General features: G+C 60.3%; 1 protein-coding gene across 1 annotated transcript; it reads left to right on the plus strand.

The window, feature by feature from the left end:
• Positions 1 to 4,754: 4,754 nt before the first annotated feature.
• On the plus strand, positions 4,755 to 13,530 carry LOC111141923 (syntaphilin). The gene is made up of 4 exons (XM_022494777.1): positions 4,755 to 4,936; positions 5,639 to 5,746; positions 9,146 to 9,295; positions 12,357 to 13,530. The coding sequence occupies exons 1-4, from the start codon at positions 4,755 to 4,757 to the stop codon at positions 13,528 to 13,530; spliced, it is 1,614 nt and encodes a 537-aa protein (XP_022350485.1).
• Positions 13,531 to 17,645: the final 4,115 nt, after the last annotated feature.

Consider the following 17,645-nt stretch of genomic DNA (forward strand, 5'->3'; position numbering starts at 1 on the left):
GTGGCCATGACAGCCCTCACCACTGTCTCTCTGGCCTCGGGCAGTGGCCAGGTCGTGGGTCTGTCTGTCCACCTGCCGCGCTGGGGTGGCCGCAGTGAGAAGGAGCCCAGAGGCTCCCATCTCCGGGTCCAGTGCCAAGAGCAGCTGGCGCAGGGCACAGGCAGCGAGCTGGGGAAATGCCACCACTGCCTGCTTCCCAAGTTTAGGGAGAAAGGTCCTCAGTTTCTCTGAGGGTGTGAACAACCGCAGGTCACGTGGTGAGGTCACGAAGCCACTGGAAGGCTTACTGAGCTCCTCGGCCATGGAGAGCCCTGGTACACTAATCCTCCGAGACACAGAGCACGGCTGCTGGCACAGACCCGGGCCAGACTTCCACCTCCTGCTTCTCCTGGCTTTGGCATTTGAGGAGCACCAGGCACTCTGCTGTTTGATGGGAGGAATGTTCTGCCTTCTCGTGTTGTCTTGGCAGAGAGAGGACCCCTCCCAGGTTCTGTTCTGTTGATCTCAAGGCTCTGCTTTCCGCAGCTGTCAGAGGCTTGAGTCATGAGACACAGGCTGTTCTGTTCCCTTGGATTTCAGGATAGCTTTCTTCTTCTATTGATGGCCGAATCTTTGCAAAAAACAAAACAAAAAAATCATTTCTAGTACATACAGGGACTTTCAATTAGCTAGAATATGAGATTAATGCAAGTGCCTGGTTTCTCGCCCATGACATTGAGTAAAAGGCCAGTGTCTCTTTGAAGACTGCAGCTTTCTCAGGTTGCAGGGGTGGAAGCTGAAACCCAGGAGCCCTAGTAATGGAAAGAGAAAAAAGCATTCATTGAAAGCCCATCATTTCCTTAACAGCCCAGAATCAGAGAAGGTTGGACCCAGAAGTGTCCTAGAGACCATCTAATCCAACTCTTGGCTTCCCAGATGTGTCTGCTTAAACCACTGTGTTACTAAGAGTTGTGTGTTGATTGTGTTTGTTTTTATGAACTCCCCAGAGGGTTCTGTTCCCTGAGATTCCCCCCAGGGCATGCATGCTGAGTGGTCATGACTGTGAGTGAGGGGAGAAATCCAGGGGAGAGGACAGCGAGGCACAGCCTTGCAGAAGGCGTGTGATGTGTGCATGAGGACAGGGCAGGGAGCAGGCTGCGGGCCGGACTGACAGCCCGGGCAGAGCTGCAGGAGAGACTGACAGGGACTTCCCAGAGGGCCGCTGAGAACACGGGACAGGGGTATAGAGAAGCGGGCCTTGAAAGCCAGAATCAAGAGTAGTGCCCAATTTTTACATAATCGGGGCCCCTGATGCATCCCGAGGTTCCATGGCCTCACCTCTGTTGCTTCTGCTGCCGCCCTGACCATGGCTCTTCTCACGTCTCACCTGGGAGGGCTCGATAACCCACCTGGTCTCCCCGCCTATGTTCTGCCCAGCCACATTCCATAAAGGCCCCCACCTCAGGGGCTTTCTAAACTCCAAGTCCCTCCCCCTTCCAAGGCCCTTCCTTGGCTTCCTGTTGCCCACGATCCTGGCTTATGTGGCTCTGTGTGGCCTCGCACTGCCTCCTCCTGCAGCCCCACCCCCACTGTGCCTCTGACCTCACCAGGCGCCTGGTTTCCTCGGCCGCCATGCCGTTGAACGACTCACTGCCTCTGCCCAGCCTTCTCCTTCCCTCCCACTTGCTTTCTCTGACTAACGAACTCATATTCATCCCTCAAGACCCAGTGTAAATTTCTTTTTGGAGACGCTTTCTCTGACCCTTGAGAGGCCACGTAATGCCTTGACTGTGTTTCTGTTTTGAAGCTGACATTGTGATGCAACGATCAACTTCCAAGATACTGGCGAGTCCCACTTTTGAGTGTGTACAGTGCTGGGCCAAGCCCCAGCTACAGTAGGCCACGAGGTGCCTTCTGTCACAGATGCGGAAGCTGAGATGCAGAGAAGGGGTATGACTTGCCCAAGGCAGGCACCTAGAGGATGGAGCTGGGATTTGAGCCCAGATCTGTTTGGCTCTATTTCTGCATCCTTTTGTCTCCTGTTCCCTGGATCCCGCTGTATCCCTTGGACCCCCACTGTAGGCCTTTGGGGTCCTGCTGGGTGGGTGTTGTCATGGTGTAGGCAGGGTGGGGAAGTGGAGGAGGTTGGAGGGAAGGCCTGCCTTTACTCTGGTGTTGAAATGATAAAAGAGACTCTCAGCCCAGCCCCCGCAGTGAGGGGTTCCCTCACACCTTCCCTTCCGAACAGCCGGCTCTGGCTGCCTGGGCACAGAGCTGGGGGACTCTGGGAGCAGGCAGGCGGCACAGGCGACACACGCACCATGGCAACCTGCCTCCTCTCTGGGGCCCGGAAGGGGAGGGAGGGAGGACTGGAGAGAGCACACCAACTTCTGAGTAGGATCCTGGAGAGGTGGCTCCCTTTGGGCCTGGGTGGCTTCTGCCCTCCCACGAGGGAGCCCGCCTACAAGGTCCCATCCCAGCAGGGGAAATGCCACTTCCACCTCTGTCCCAGAGGAATGGCTGGCTCTGGGCTCCCCGGAGACCACTGGGTTCATCCAGGTACAAACGCTGTCCCCTTCCCAGCACCCCTGGCCAGGGAGGAAAGAAGAGGGAGCGCAAGAGGAGGGAGGTGAGGTAGGAGCAGGGACAGCTGAGACAAAGCCCTCATTGTACTGAGGCCAACTCAGCTCCAAGGCAAACCAGGCATGTGGCCTGCCTCCCTGGACAGAGGCCTGGGCCTCCACCTGGAGTTTCTGAGCTCTGTAGCAACCCTGGCCCAAGCTGGCTTGGAAGAGTGAGGCCTGTCCTCCGACCCAAGTCTTGCCTTTGCCAGGAAGTCCTCCTGAAGGCACTGCCCCCTCAGTGCATCATCCCAAAAGCAAGAAGGGAAGGGGTGAGGCTCCAGGGAAGCCAGGCTGCCCGGGACTAGAAGCCAGGGTCTGTCCGGCCATGCAGCTGGGCCACGTCGGGCCAAAATCTGATAACAAATCACCCCTCTGGTCCCGTAGGCCGTGCCTTGATGGTCTTCCTGACAAGTACAGGGAGCACTAAGGTCCCATGGTTCCTCCTGCAGGGGCTGGCCCGACGGTGCCAGGAGGCCTTGTCCATGCCTGTGACCAGGGCATGATGGGTGGGACACCTCCCGGAGCTGGGACGAGCAGCTCAGGTCACAAGCCTACGCTGGGCACCCGACACCTCCGGGTAGACAATGCCACCTGTATCTGGGCCTTCCAGGGGAACAGGCTCCGTTCTGTGTCACAGCCAGGAAACAGGCCACCTGAGCGGTGCCTTTGTCCCCTTAGGAGGCAGCCCCGCCACGGGGCAGGCTGAGCAGGCTCCCCAGAGGCCCTGATGTGGGAAGGGGTGATGCCTGGCCAGGGGACTCCGGAGTCTGACCCCGGCTCAGTCTGAGCCTCCGCAGCTGGTGCCCGCCTGCCCCCTGTTGGCCCTGCCCCACGCTGGGGGTGTGAATGGGGTGCATCCCTCCCTCTTGGAGGCTCAGCTTCCTCATCTGTCTGGGGACTAATCACAGCGCTTCCTCATAGGGTTTTTGGGAGGAGCCCATGGCGCACTGTACGTAATGAGCTTGGCCCGGGGTCTGCGCGCAGTGGGGCTCGGTGAACGCTTCTCTCCAGCATGGGGGAAGGTCGGGGCACGGTGTCCTTGGCCACGTCTTCAGTAACCCAGGCTCTTGTCCTTAGTCCCTGCTCTGAGCATGGAAGGAGGGAACAGGGCTGTCTGGAGCCGGCACAGGACTCGGGGCGGCCCAGAGTCCAGGTCCCTTTGTCTCGGGCTCCCAGAGCTCTGCAATGACGCCCAGTACAGGACTCCTTCCTACAACAGCCAACGCCCAGCCCAACAGGGGACTTCCGGCCTCCTTAAACCCCTGTAGGCTGCCCTTGGGGCCTAAGCCTCTACCCACTTGTCAAGAGTGCCAAGGATGGGTCTCTGCAGGCCTGGTTGCTTCCTACTTGTTCCTGCCCACCAAGAACCACCCCCCCCCCGCCCCCAGGAGGGCTTCTGTAACCATTTGCCCCCTTCCTCATCTGCTTCGAGCTTGTGCTCTGTCCTGACGCATGCCAGTCAGCACGCATGTTTGCATGGAGGGGTACAGCATGCCCATGTGCCCCACGCATGTGGGGGGGGGCGGTTGCACGTCCCACTGCATGGGCAGGCCCCAAGCATGCTCCCGGAGATGTGTGCAGCCTGTCTCGGAATGGCAGGGGTGTGGTACCTTTTCACATTCATGTGTGTCCATATGTCTTTCTACATGTGTGCCGGTCTGTTGGTCTGTCTTGTCTCCCCATAGACAGGAAGCCCTAAGCCACACACCAGCGGGCACTCTGGGAAGGTGACGTCGAGACTAGCCCAGCCTAACTTGGGGTTCCTGGTCCTGCTCCAGGAGTGCTCCGGCCTGCAGCCCCCGCCAAGGAGGGAGGATTGTCCAGCGCGGGGTGGGGTCTGAGTCAGGGATCGGGGGGCCTGGCTTGTAGCGTTGAGGACGCAGTGCTGCGCTGGTGGTCAGGTGGCCCTGCCCCGATGCCTGTGTGACCTTGGGCAAGGCCTTCAAGCTTGCTGTCCACACTCAGTCAACTGGAGAACTCGGGGTTGGATCTATGATTTCTGGCTGCTCCCGAGGCCCTGACGACCGAGACTTTCAGTCAGGGCACAGGAGTGTGGTAACATCGCTGGTGAAGGCCGCTGTGGCTAGCGCCTGGCCCACCAGGCCCTCACTCGGTCCTGGGGTGTCCTGCTGAACGGTAAGAGGAGAAGCCATGCCAGGCAGCGGCCCCAGCGAGAGGATGACGTGGCCTGGTCCGGCCCTCCCCGCGGCACCCCCAACGCGCCCTCTCTCCTCAGCCCCGGGGACACCGCCTCTCCCGCCCCTCACCCGGACCCGCAGCCTCATGGCCATGTCCCTGCCGGGCAGTAGACGGGCCTCTGCTGGATCCCGCAGGTGAGTGTCCCCTTGGCTTTGGAGGGTGGGAGGAGGGAGGGTCTCTGCCCCCCCCCACTGCCACCAACTTACAGTGTGTCCCTGAGCAAGTCATCTCCCCAGTTTTCCCAGCCTTAGAGCAGGCTTGCTAACACTCACCTCCCCCAGGAGCTGTTGAAGGGCTCAAGTGACAGACACAGTGGGTATAAAGTTCTCTGACGTGTGAAACCCCTGGGTCCCTCCACCTCAGTATTGCTGTCGAGCTTCCCAGTGAGCAGAGGGGCCCTGTGCTGTCCTCCACACTGGCTCGCTTGGCCCTCCCTTTGGCTTGTGTGTGCCCCTCGTCCGGTCCCTACCCCTGCATGCCCCCTCTGCCCCACCCGTGTCAGCCCCTGCAGAGCTCACCCTGGGGCTCAGGGGACCCTGGAAGTTGAGGACCCCTAGCGAGGGCCAATGGGACCCGACCCTTGGCCCCGCCCAGCCTCCATTCCTGTCCTGGGGAGCCAGGAGGAGCGGCCTCCACCTGGTTTTCCATCTTGATTTGCGCTGTCTGTTCTGTCACCCATGTCTGTGCGTCCCCCTCTCTCCTGTGCTTCTCTCCCTCCCCGGCCCGCGACCCCACAGCGGGGGCCCTTTGGGCCGCAGCGGCCTGGCGGTGTTTGCCCAGTGCCCGCAGCTGCCCGCCAGCCAGAACGAGCACCTGCCTCTTCTTCCTGCCTCCAGGCGCACCTCTCCCCCCGTGAGCGTGCGGGACGCCTACGGCACCTCCTCTCTCAGCAGCAGCAGCAACTCAGGCTCCTACAAGGGCAGCGACAGCAGCCCCACGCCCAGGTAAGCCCCCTCACCCCCGTGCCTGGCCAGCTGTGCCCCTGCACCTGTGCCCCGTGTGGCTAGGCAGGCACTGGCTGACTCTGGCGTTCACAGGCCTCCAGCAGCTCGTTTCCCCAGAGGCTCAGTTCCTGCCTGAGAAAGGGAAGGGGAACTACTGTCTGCTTTGGGACTCCCTGTCCCAAAGACTGGGGCTTACACGAGCCAGGGGTGATGCTCCCAGAACCAGGGCTCAGCAGCAGGCAGCTCCCTGAAGTGTTGGGGACCCCATCCCATCTTCCTGCTTCATCATCCTTGGGGTATAGCTTTTGTCCTCACCCTGACCAGAGGCTCCTACACCCCTAGGCATCAGGTCAGCATCGGGGCCAGGAAGGAAGAAGGTAGAAAGGCCACCCCCATGACAAGAAGCTCATGTTTTCTGAAAAGGGACACCTACCCCAGGGATTCTGTCCACACCTGGCTGGCACTGGGGGATGGCACTGGCTGTGGCTGCCGGCCAGGTGGCATGGGGGCCACCAGCATTGTCCCTGGTATCCCAGCTCTGTGCACAGAATTGGGGTTCTCCTGGGGAAAAGACAAGAATGGAGAGGGGCAGGCCACTCGGACGGGGGGCCACCTGTGTGGCAGCAGGGGTGCCCCTGGCTTGGGAGGCTGAGTGTAGTAGGATGTGGCATAGGCTATGTTGTGCACTCAGGAATGGCAGAATGGAACCAGAAAAGCAGGCTGGGGAGGCAGGTGAAGTGATGCTAAGCATTCCATCCTGATCCCCCAGCGGAGCCCGGAGCTCGGGGAGCGCGGACTGGGCGTTCACACTTCCTGTCCCTGAGCCTGCATTCCCTTATCTGTCAAGTGGGGCTAACATCCCGCAGTCTTCGTTGAGTCGATGTCTGCAGGTGGCCCATAAAGGGGAGCTGCCACCATGAGGATTTGGGTCCCACATGAGCGTCCCAAGCCACCAAGGCTGGCCTGTAGCTCCGTCGGCCACGTGGGAAGGCTGGTCTTGCTCTTCCAGCGGAGAGGATGTCATTGGTGGGAAGCGATACTCAGATTGCGCCGAGGCAGCCATTCTCAGAGTTTTCCACCATGACGCATGGAATGGGTGACGCACGCGTGTAGGACCCATGCCCCAGCCTCCTGGCCAGGACCCCACCCCAAGCACAAGGAGTGTGAACACGATGATGTGCTCACATTTTGGATAGTACCCAGTTGGCAACTTGAACACTTTCTCATTAGCAGCTCATTTTTCCCGTCATAACTGCAGTGCGCAGGGATGATCCCAGCCCTGAGGCTGTGCGCCGTCCCCGTGGGAGGGTCTTCTTGCCCATGTGGACAGTGGCGGCTGTGGGCGAGGAGGGGGACCTTGACTGTGGCCTCAGTGCACACAGGCACCCTGAGGTGGGAACAGCAGACACCCATGGGTTACAGTATCCTCTTCTTCTCGGTTATTTATTTATTTATTTATTTAATTTATTTTTTTTTTAAAGTTCAATTTCTCTTTCCAATGTGATTATTTTTAAAGATTTTATTTATTTATTTGACAGAGATCACAAGTAGGCAGAGGCAGGCAGAGAGAGAGGGGGAAGTAGGCTCCCTGCCGAGCAGAGAGCCTGATGTGGGGCTCAATCCCAGGACCCTGGGATCATGCCCTGAGCCGAAGGCAGAGGCTTTAACCCACTGAGCCACCCAGGTGCCCCCTTCTCGGTTATTTATATATATTTTCTGCAAAGATAGAGCTAATGACTAAAAATGTATGAGCGTGAAATACCATATTAGAAAAAGCCACTTGGCAAATGGGAAGAGTGAAAAGTGCTTCTTCTCCAATTCTCAACTGTCCTAGTTTAATTCGTGTGCCCAGGGCCTGGGCAGGAGCCCCTTCCCATTCACCGCCTCTCTGCGCCCCTCTAGCCCAAGTCCTGGCACGGTGCCCCACAGAGGGGACGTCCCCAGCTCCAACCCATGACACGTGCCCCTTGTCATGCCAAAAACAGGCCGGCATGTGATAGGACTTGAGTCACACCCAGGGAGGACAAGGTGAGTCAGCAGGAGAGAATTGTTCCCGTTTCTCTGTACCTCTAGCCACGTGTTCTCGCTGGTGGCGGACAGTCTGCGCTACTTTTTCTCAGTAAACGTTAGATGGCTCCCCCGGAACCTTCCAAACTGCCTCTGGTGTGGCCGCTTCAGCAAACCTGGGCCTGTCTTCTTCAGATCTGTGGATGTCATTGCCCCTCCCTAAATCTGGTGTCCCCGTCCCCTGAAGGAGCAGCATGGGATGGCCGCGGGACTCTGCCAGGCTGCCTGACAGCCTGCCCCGGGCCATTAGCCATGATCCAAGGAGGTTTCCCAGAGCAAGCAGCAGGCCAGAGGCTGTGGGTGGAGGCAGCTGGGCCACAGGATGTTGGGACTGGGTGCTGTCCTTCATGGGCACAAGGTCTGGCCTTCCCTCCTCCTCCACTGGGTGGGAATTCCTCCACTTTGCAGTGCTGAGTCCAGGGAGTGCTGAACACACACACACACACACACACACACACACACACACACGTCTGTGCCACCCCAGGCTGGGCGGCCTGTGCCCCTGGCTTGCTACCACCTCAGGGCACAGCTGTGAGCAAGTGGCTGCCCAGAATGTGGGTGTTCACACATGTGGAAGGAGGTGGGGGGCGGAAAGCGTCTGCATTTGTGTGACCTCATGTGTGGCTGCTGAGTTAGTCCCTGTGAGTGTCCCTGAGGGTGGCCACAGGGCGGTGGGACACACAGGTGTGCAAACACGGAGGTGGATGTGCAGGCACGCATGGACCGGGGTCATCGTACTCAGCTGTGCACACCGAGTACATGCATGTGCATAGTCGTGCAAGCCCGCATGTACATGAGGACAGCAAAGAGGGCACCGGGGCATAGGTTTGGAGACGGTTGTGCCTGCTCCCAGTACTCCCTCGGGGTCCTGCAGGCCCAGAGGTGAAGGCTCTCAGCTCTGGGGGTACGTCCTCCTACCCCGGGGTGAGTCCTTACCCCACCCCCACAGGCCCTGGGAGAATTACGCAGGGGGGGGTGCACCCCTGCCAGCCTCTGGCCCCCACCTCGTTCTCTGGGTTCAGAGACCACACACCGGAGTTCTGGGATTCCCCCCTAGGACTGAGATCGCAGCATCAGCAGAGTGCCCCACACGGTGCCAGGCCATGCACCTGCTCCGTCCTGTGTCCTCACCTCTGACTAGGAGAGCCCCGGGCTCCCCATTGGGGTCTTCATTCAGAAGAGCTTTAACAAATCCTACCTTCAGAAGGCCTGCGTGTTCTCACGCCCACATGGGCCACTGGGGGAGACCTAGCCCAGAGCCATCTGGTGGCCATGGGACCAGGACAGTGAGGGCATCTTGCCCCCTCTCGGCTGACACATGTCCCCTTGCAGGCGCTCCATGAAGTACACGCTGTGCAGCGACAACCATGGTGTCAAGCCGCCCACCCCGGAGCAGTACCTGACGCCCCTGCAGCAGAAGGAGGTGTGCATCCGGCACCTGAAGGCACGGCTGAAGGACACCCAGGACCGGCTGCAGGACCGGTGAGCCGTTGGCCAGGGACAGCCCTGGAGACGCGCTGCCCTCGCCACCTGGAGAGGCCGCAGGGCCCCGGGGCACTTCTGGGAGGAAGGAGCGGCTGAGGGCTTTCCAGCACCCAGCCTGCCCTTTCCTTTCGAGCGAAGCCCTGTAGGAGCCCCTTTCTGGAGCCCCCAGCCATCCCCCTCCTCCCTTCGGCTGCTCTCCCGGCCGGCCTCCTGGTCCTCCCCACACCCATGGCGGTGCTCTCCCAGTCTGAGCCTGGCAGCCCCTTTGGGCCACTTGTTAGTCCCTGGCTCCTTTCCACCTGGGGAGTGGGGAGCGCAGGGCATATTCCTGGCTTACCCTCTCTGCCAGGGAGAAACAACCCCTCGGCCCCCCTTGGCTTCTGCTCAGGGAGTCACCAGGGGGCTCTGAACCCACCCGTTCAGGCCCCGGAGTCCTTTCTGGCTCATCTGCTTACAGAGGATAGGAGATCATGAGAACCTTTCTCGCGCTCCTACTCAGCCCAGGGGTCCCCGGGAGCCCCCATGGTGCCCTCTGAGCTCAATCTCCAGACCTGAGGGCCAATCCTGACCTCTCAGCTGCTACCGTCCTGGGCCACCGGCTTCGCCTTTACCATTGCAGCTTCAGCGCTGCTCTCTGACTCTCCGTCATCCTCGTCATCCCCTTTGGAAGGTGTCTGTTTGAACGTGCAGCTGACTCTGGGCCGCCCCGGGGTCTGGGGGTGGGGCGGGCCGACATAACCATGGCTTCTTCCCTCTTTTCTCTTTTTGTAAAACTGCAGCATTAGGGACATGTCATTCACGTCCGGTACAGGCCCCCTCTCTCAGGTGTACCATTCAGCGATGTTTAGTGTAGGCACAGAATCGTGCAACCCTCACCGGGATCCAGTCCCAGAACATTCTCATCACCCCACACCGTTCCTCGTTAGCAGTCATGGCCCAGGCCGCTGGTAGCCTCTCGTCCCTCTGTCTTTATGGATTCATCTGTTCTGGACGTCACATATAAACGAAAGCATTTCATATGCGTGAGCGCGTCTTCCATGACCAGATCTCTGCCTGATAGCTGATGCGGTTTGGATCTGCTGTGGTTTTGAATTACGGGAACTTACAGGTGGCATTCTGTGGCCTCCTTCTCTGTCGAGTTGGGATTTCTATTTTTATTTCCCATCGTCTTCTCGGTGGTGGCCTGGGTCTGCCTGGCCGCTTGCACTCCTGTGCTCAGGAAGCAGACAGCCCGTCTCCTGGCTTCCTTTCTAGGGCTGGCCCAGCGGCTCGGGCAGCCCATCTGTCCTGTGTGGTTTGGGCATGATGCCCTGGCGTGGACATGCCTCCACCTCAAACCCCTGGCCACTCTTTGCCTATTAGTCCTGCGGGGACCTGTGGCAGCCCTTTGCCGCACACGCTCCCCGTGTTCACTTTGATACCCGTCCCTGCAGTAACCCTGCCTTCTCTGTAAAGAAGTGTCTACGCCCTGTGCTTTTGTTTGCTGTGTCCCCACTTCCTGAGATGGCCTTGCCCCTGTCTTGCTTCCTTGGCAAACTCATCCTTCAAGGCTTAGTTCAAATGCAGCGTCCTAGACAGGGTGGGGAAGGCAGAGCTCCCTGGCTGGGGTCCCACCAGCTCCAAGGAGAGAGGGGAAGGGCCCCACCCCACTGAGCATGCCCCATCCCTTCCCCCAAGCTCGCTTTCCCTCCTGGCGCTCGGCGTTAGGGTAGTGGGTTTCCCTACAATGAACCCCAATAAGGGTCCCCCATGTCCGGTGGCCCATCTGCCATTGCCACTCTGAGCAGCTCTGGTTCACTGGCTGCCATCACAGGTCTGTGTCCTGCTGGGCGCTCCAGTCCGCCCCTTTCCAGATAATGCCATTGCTGACCTTGCCGGCCACTGCAGCGCCTCAGCCCAGACCCCTCGGCATAGCACAGCACACGCTTCCTGGTCTCATTTCCTGAACTGACTCTCCTATCTGACTCTGCTAAGCGCATGGTGCTTGATCGGGGGTGGTCCTTCTGCTGGGCTCATCACGCTCAGACTGATGGTCACAACCTGCGTGGATTGAGTTCCCATGAACATGGGGCATGTGGGCCACATTGGTGCAGGGGTGGATGTGTCCCCCCCACCCCCCAACCCTGCAGGATCTGCCGGCTCGGGAGTGGCTTTCCTCTACCCTCAGGGCCTTCACTGTGTCCTGCCCTGTCTCGTGCTGCCTTTTCCACCAGACTTGAACAGGAGGGGCTTCTACCTCGTGTCCTTCCCCTGCACCCCACATTCAGCTGTGACTTGGGGTGCCTTGTCTGGTTTGTCAGCTGCTGGCCTCTTCTCTCAGGAGTGGCCTCTGCCTTCTTGTCCATCTTTCTGGCCCATCCGCCTCACAGTAGATACAAAGCAGAGGTGACCAGTGTGGATAAAAGCCACCTGTGGTCACTGTTTTCTTCTGTCGCACCTACCACGTTTTATCCCCGGAACTGAGGGGAGGTGTGAGGCCGGCAGCCTGCCCCCACCCCACACACAGTGGCAGTAAGTTCTATCAGTAAAGCAGGGCAGCCTGCTGCATCTCCCCCGGGGGCGGGGGGGGGGGTCTGGTCAGGACCCCCCGCGGATAGTCTTCACTACTGGCTTTTGTAGGAGGCCATGTCCCTTCCCATGGAGGAGAAATTTTATGTTTAGTTCTGACTGTCTTATGTTAAGATTTAAAATGGGTGTGTTTGGTTTCTATAGCAGTAAGCATCTCTTTATACGCTGGGCGTCTCTCTTGTCTAATCTCTCCTGTAGGTAATGGATTTAAGTGGGGACAGTCGTCTGCATTTCGGCCTCCAGGGCTGGGGATGCAGAGGGGCCTGGATGTTCCTTCCTCCCCACCCTGACCCCGGGAAGTAGAGGGAGGAGGTCCCTTGGCCACCCCCCACCCCTCTGGAGTGAGAAGGAGGCACTGAGTCAGGCCTTTTGTGTCTAACTCTGGGCCGGGAGGCACAGGCCCTCTGTCCTTGGTGACAGCTCTTTCCTGCTTGTCCTTGGTGGCGGTGACAGGCCGGGCAGTGAGCATGTGTGTCTTCTCTGCTTCCAGGGACACGGAGATCGATGACCTGAAGACGCAGCTGTCGCGCATGCAGGAGGACTGGATCGAGGAGGAGTGCCACCGTGTGGAGGCGCAGCTGGCCCTAAAGGAGGCGCGCAAGGAGATCAAGCAGCTCAAGCAGGTCATCGACACCGTCAAGAACAACCTGATCGACAAGGACAAGGGGCTGCAGAAGTACTTCGTGGACATCAACATTCAGAACAAGAAGCTGGAGACACTGCTGCACAGCATGGAAGTGGCCCAGAACGGCACAGCCAAGGAAGACGGCGCTGGGGAGTCGGCCGGCGGGTCCCCCGCCCGCTCCCTCACCCGCAGCTCCACCTACACCAAGCTGAGTGACCCTGCTGTCTGCGGCGACCGACCCCCCGGCGACCACCCCGGGGCCTCTGCAGAGGACGGGGCTGACAGCGGTTTCGCGGGGACCGAGGACACGCTGAGCCGGACAGACGTGCTGGAGGCCAGCAGCCTGCTGTCATCGGGGGTGGACTGCGGCCCTGAGGAGGGCTCGTTGCACAGCAGCTTCGGCCTGGGCCCCCGCTTCCCTGCCAGCAACACCTACGAGAAGCTTCTGTGTGGCCTGGATGCCGGCGTGCAGGCCAGCTGCGTGCAGGAGCGCGCCGTCCAGACGGACTTCGTGCAGTACCAGCCGGACCTGGACACCATCCTGGAGAAAGTGACCCAGGCCCAGGTCTGCGGAGCAGTCCCTGAATCGGGGGACAGGGGCCCAGAGCCGGAGCCCCACCCCCCAGGGCCCAAAGACTGCAGCTCCGCCGTGGTGGTGACGGTGGGGGACGAGCTAGAGGCCCCGGAGCCCATCACCCGGGGGCCGAGCCCACACCGGCCCGGTGCCAACCCCAGCCCAGGCCCATCGGTGAGTGTGGCATGCCCCGTGGAAGAGGAGGAGGAGGCGGCCGCTGAGAAGGAACCCAAGAGCTACTGGAGCCGCCACTACATCGTGGATCTGCTGGCCGTGGTGGTACCAGCCGTGCCCACGGTGGCCTGGCTGTGCCGCTCCCAGCGGCGCCAGGGCCAGCCCATTTACAACATCAGCTCCCTGCTGCGGGGCTGCTGCACTGTGGCCTTGCACTCCATCCGCAGGATCAGCTGCCGCTCGCTGGGCCAGCAGGGTCCAAGCCAGGCGGCCGGCAGCTCCCAGCTGTGAGCATGTGCGGCCCCGGCCAGCGGCTCTGTCGGCCTGACCAATGATCGTAGGGGTGCCGCTCTCCTCCTGCTCATGCCCCGGGGGCCTCAGCTGCTTGATTTAGTTTCGGGTAGGGGATGTGAACAGTGTCAGGGGCTGGGAGTCGGGGTTGGGGGAAGGCACCCCAAACTGTGATAGGAGACAAGGGAAGAAAGACCAAAGGCAGAGAGGCACACGGAAGGGACACATTGCAGAGAGAGGAGGTGGGGAGGTTCCCCAACCCAGCCCTGTCCACCTGGACCTTCACACAGGGCTGCCCGCCCCTGCCCAGAAGTCTCCGGGGTGTCGATGTGGGGAGGCTGGGCCTGAGGTGCCCAGGGGAGCCTCCCCACCCCCACCCCGGGTCCCATCCCATTGCTGCCCATCCAAGCCTCCTCCCCAGCCACCCCCTGCCCTCAGTCCAGCCTTCTGGGCCAGTATTACCTCCTTGCACGGAGGCAGCTGCCGCCCAGAGTACACACTACTGGCCCAGGACTCTCAGCAGGGTCTGCAACCCCTGGGCCCCAGCTGCAGTTCTAGCATCTTCCAACTGCTCCTCACTTTGGGATTCGGAAGTGTAGTCAGGCCACAGGCATGGGCCGGTGGAAAGACGGTGATGGGCAAGAGGCGGCAGAGTGCAGTGTGGCTTCTGTGTCTGTCTGTCCGAGACCTTCCCCAGGCTCTGTTTCCCTCTCCGCGCTTCTGGCTGTGTCAGATCGTTCTTCCTGTGAGAGCTGAGCCAGACAGGCTAGTGCTGGGGCTGGAGCCTCTGCCGGCCAGAGAGGAGGAGGCAGGGGCTGGCAGTTCAGGGGCGCTCCTCCAGCCTTCTGAGACAAGGTCCGGCAGTCTGGCAGGAGGGCTGGACTCGGCAATCCTCCGCTGGTTTGAGAAGCTAGAGGCCATGACGGCCCCTGAAGCTCAGCCCGAGTTTCACTGGGGGCCTCGGGCCCAGCTTCTACTTTGCACTATGTTCACTTTGGGGCTTGGCTCTCATGCGCCCCAGCATCTCCACTGAGGGGCTGCTTGCATTCTAGTAGGGCTCCTAAACTTAGACCTAGCTGCCTCTGGAGGAAAGCCAGCACGATGGACGGCAAGATGGGATACGGAAGCCATGATGTTTGTCCAGGCCAAAGCAGGGCACCCGGGTCATCTCCCAGGCAAGGACGGGGCCTCCCTGCTCACAGCCCTGAGGCCACTTGGCCTGGGAAGCTTCACTGTCCCCCCTCCTTCCCTGGGACCCGACATTGGGTCCCCCAGCAAAGCTGCTGACCTTTTACCACCACTATTATTTGACAAAGTAAACCCGCTCCTTCTCCCCAGTGGGGCTTATACCCGTCTGGTGGCCCCTTCCACTCTTCAGAGATTAGGCCCCACGTGGGGGGCAGGTGGCCCTGGCGGGACCCTGTATCTTACTCATTCCTCTGGCTCTGGGGCCACTCTGGTTCTCTGCCAAGGTTGCTCACCGGCCCCCGCTGCTCCCACAGCTACCGCCTGAGTTGGGGGCTCCGCCTTCTCTGCACCCTCCAATCAAAGGGGGGGCCCTGCATGCACTGGGAGTGGGCAGCCAGCTCAGCCATGGGGCCGGCAGCCCCCTCTGCCACACGCTTTGTGCCTCTAAAGCCTCCTTCCCCTGGCTGGGGCCTCAGACCACCCGTCCTTTGCAGAGCACCACCACCCCAGCAGAAGCGCACCTGAAGTCCTGGGGCCTGGCTGGGGCTGCCCCACAGACGCTGGGGTTGTGCCATGGAGGGGCCGTGGACACACCCAATCCAAAGCCAAGCCGGGCCTGGCCGTGGACCCCGCCTCCCGTGCTGTGCACTCACGGAGCTGCGTAGCGTCTCCTTAGAAATAGTCCAAGCTTTGCCAAGAAAATAAATGTCTGACTATATTTGACAACGTGAAATCTATATATTTTTCACACTGGAATTCAGTCAAGCCACATAGCCCCTCTGCTTCTGTCTGTGTCTTGCTCTCTGTGGCCTTCTTGTCGTGTCTCGTGTTTCAGTGGTCGGGGCCGTAGTCCGCTGGGTCCCACCGGAGGTCCCAGTGAAGGGCCGCGCCCGAGGTGAGTGGGGCCGCTGCTCAGGGTTGCGGAGCCCTCACCCACAACGTCAAGGCTCTTCTCTCTTGGGACCCTCAATGGGCATTTCTTTCTCGTGTCAGTGGAGGCGGTGGCTCTGAACCCGGCCCCGGGATGGACCCCGAGAGCACGCCGGCTGGCGGCCCTCGTCCAGCCCTCCATGTGCCCACGCGTGTGCTCAGTGTCCGCATCTATGCAAAGGGGGCAGCGTGGCGCCCGAGGCTCAGAGTGAGCGGGGAAGCACAGCGGCCTGCTGGCTCGGGCTCCCGGCCCCAGTACCGCAGGGCACTGAGTGTGGGGCAGGAGGGCAAGGCCAAGGCCGGGGGACTGCCCCCCTCCAGTGCTCCTCCTCCAAAGCTCCCCTTTTTCCTTCTTGCTTCATATCTCCTCCTGCTGGGCTCTGGCCTTGCCTCCTGCCCTCGGCTCCTGGAGCAGAAATCGTCGGGGGGCAGGGGGCCTCCCTCCACCGTCTGGCCTCGGCTGGAGCTGATTCCCTCCCACAGGACATTTCCCCAGGAAGCACCTGCTGAACTGCTGGTCCCTTGGAGCCCGGGGGGCCGGAAGTGGCTTCTGCTCAGTCGTAGGGCCTGGGGCTGGGCCTTCCTGCTGCTCCTCTGGCTCTGGGCTCAAGCAGGAATCAAAGCATGGGCTGGGACTCTGCACACAGAGCTGGCCTCCTGCGGAGTTTATTCTGAGCATCTCCCAAGGGGAGAACTTAGCTTTTCACTGACCAGGCTTCCCAGGCACTGTTAGCAACGGGGCGTCTGACAGTGCCTGGGGAGGGGCAGCCCCGCTGATGTTCTGGGGCCTACCGACGGCCTGAGCCCGGGGAACTCCTGACCCCCTTCTCTGACCCAGGGGGACAGTACCAACAAGTCACAGCACACTCTCCCATTCAGCCATCCCCTTGATGGAGAAGTCAGGGGGTATGGGAAAGGGGGAGGTGGCGAGGGTCTTCATTTTGTCTCCTTTGTCCTGTTCAGACAGAGTTGTACCCGCAGCAGACAGCTCTGAATTAAAGCATGAAAACACAGCAAGCCCCTTGGCCTGTTTTCTTTACACTGTGCTTCCCTGCCCGCACCCCCGAGGAGGGATACAAGGGGCTCAAACCATCTCTGCCAAGCTGGGAGGCACAGTGGACACACAGGGAAGGGCTGAGGGGAAAGAGCTCCCTTCTGAGGTGGAGGGAACAAGAGAGAGACCGCCGTGTGCCTATCGCAGCATGGGACAGTCACTCCCATCCTGGGTCCCACAAAGGATCTAGGATCTAGAAGGGCCTCCCCTGCCACCCCCCCCCGCCGCGGCAAGGGTCAGCCCTGCTGAGCCTTCCAGTGCACCGCAGGCCCTCCGGCACCCCTGAAGTGGGCTTCCTATACGCTCCACAGATGTGGAAGCAGGCCGAGCAGGGGTGCTCTGAGGCCAGTGTCCCTCCTCCGGAGTCCCACACGGCTCCCCCTCTCCAGTCACTGCCACCGCAGGACTGGCCAAATCTCTGCTCTCAGAGACCACGTGTCACCTCTGCTTAGAAGAAAACCAGGCCTGGCATGTCATGGGACCAAGGATTCTGGAATTTTCAATTACTTTTGAAGAGGTCTTGTATTTAAAATCCCATCTATTCAAAAGCAGTGGTACTATGTACAGTTTGTGACACACAGCAAGCCAAGAGAAAAAAAAAATTAACAAAGAATGAAGTTGTGTTCTCTCAAAATGTGAAACTGTTTTGCTGGTAGAGGCAGCAAAAATCTTACAAGGGACCCAGTGGCAACTTTAAGAAGTGTTTGGCCAGCCTGCCTACGTGCCCCGCATTTCAACCGGCACAGGGAGTCACTGCCTATGGGACCCTGTGCAGCTCCCAGCCGGAGGCCCTGAGGGGGCCTGTGCCTCAGCGGCTGCCCACCCGGAAGGTGCCCCCTCAGGACAGCCCTGGCCTGGCAGCCGGCCTCCCCCAGCATCTAGGACTGGCCCTTTCCTGCAGGAGGGTGGGAGGCTAGGACGGCTGAGCTTCTCTCTCCTGGCT

The sequence above is a fragment of the Enhydra lutris genome, unplaced genomic scaffold (assembly GCF_002288905.1).
Source record: "Enhydra lutris kenyoni isolate GAN:26980312 unplaced genomic scaffold, ASM228890v2 scaffoldscaffold6, whole genome shotgun sequence".
NCBI lineage: Eukaryota > Metazoa > Chordata > Mammalia > Carnivora > Mustelidae > Enhydra > Enhydra lutris.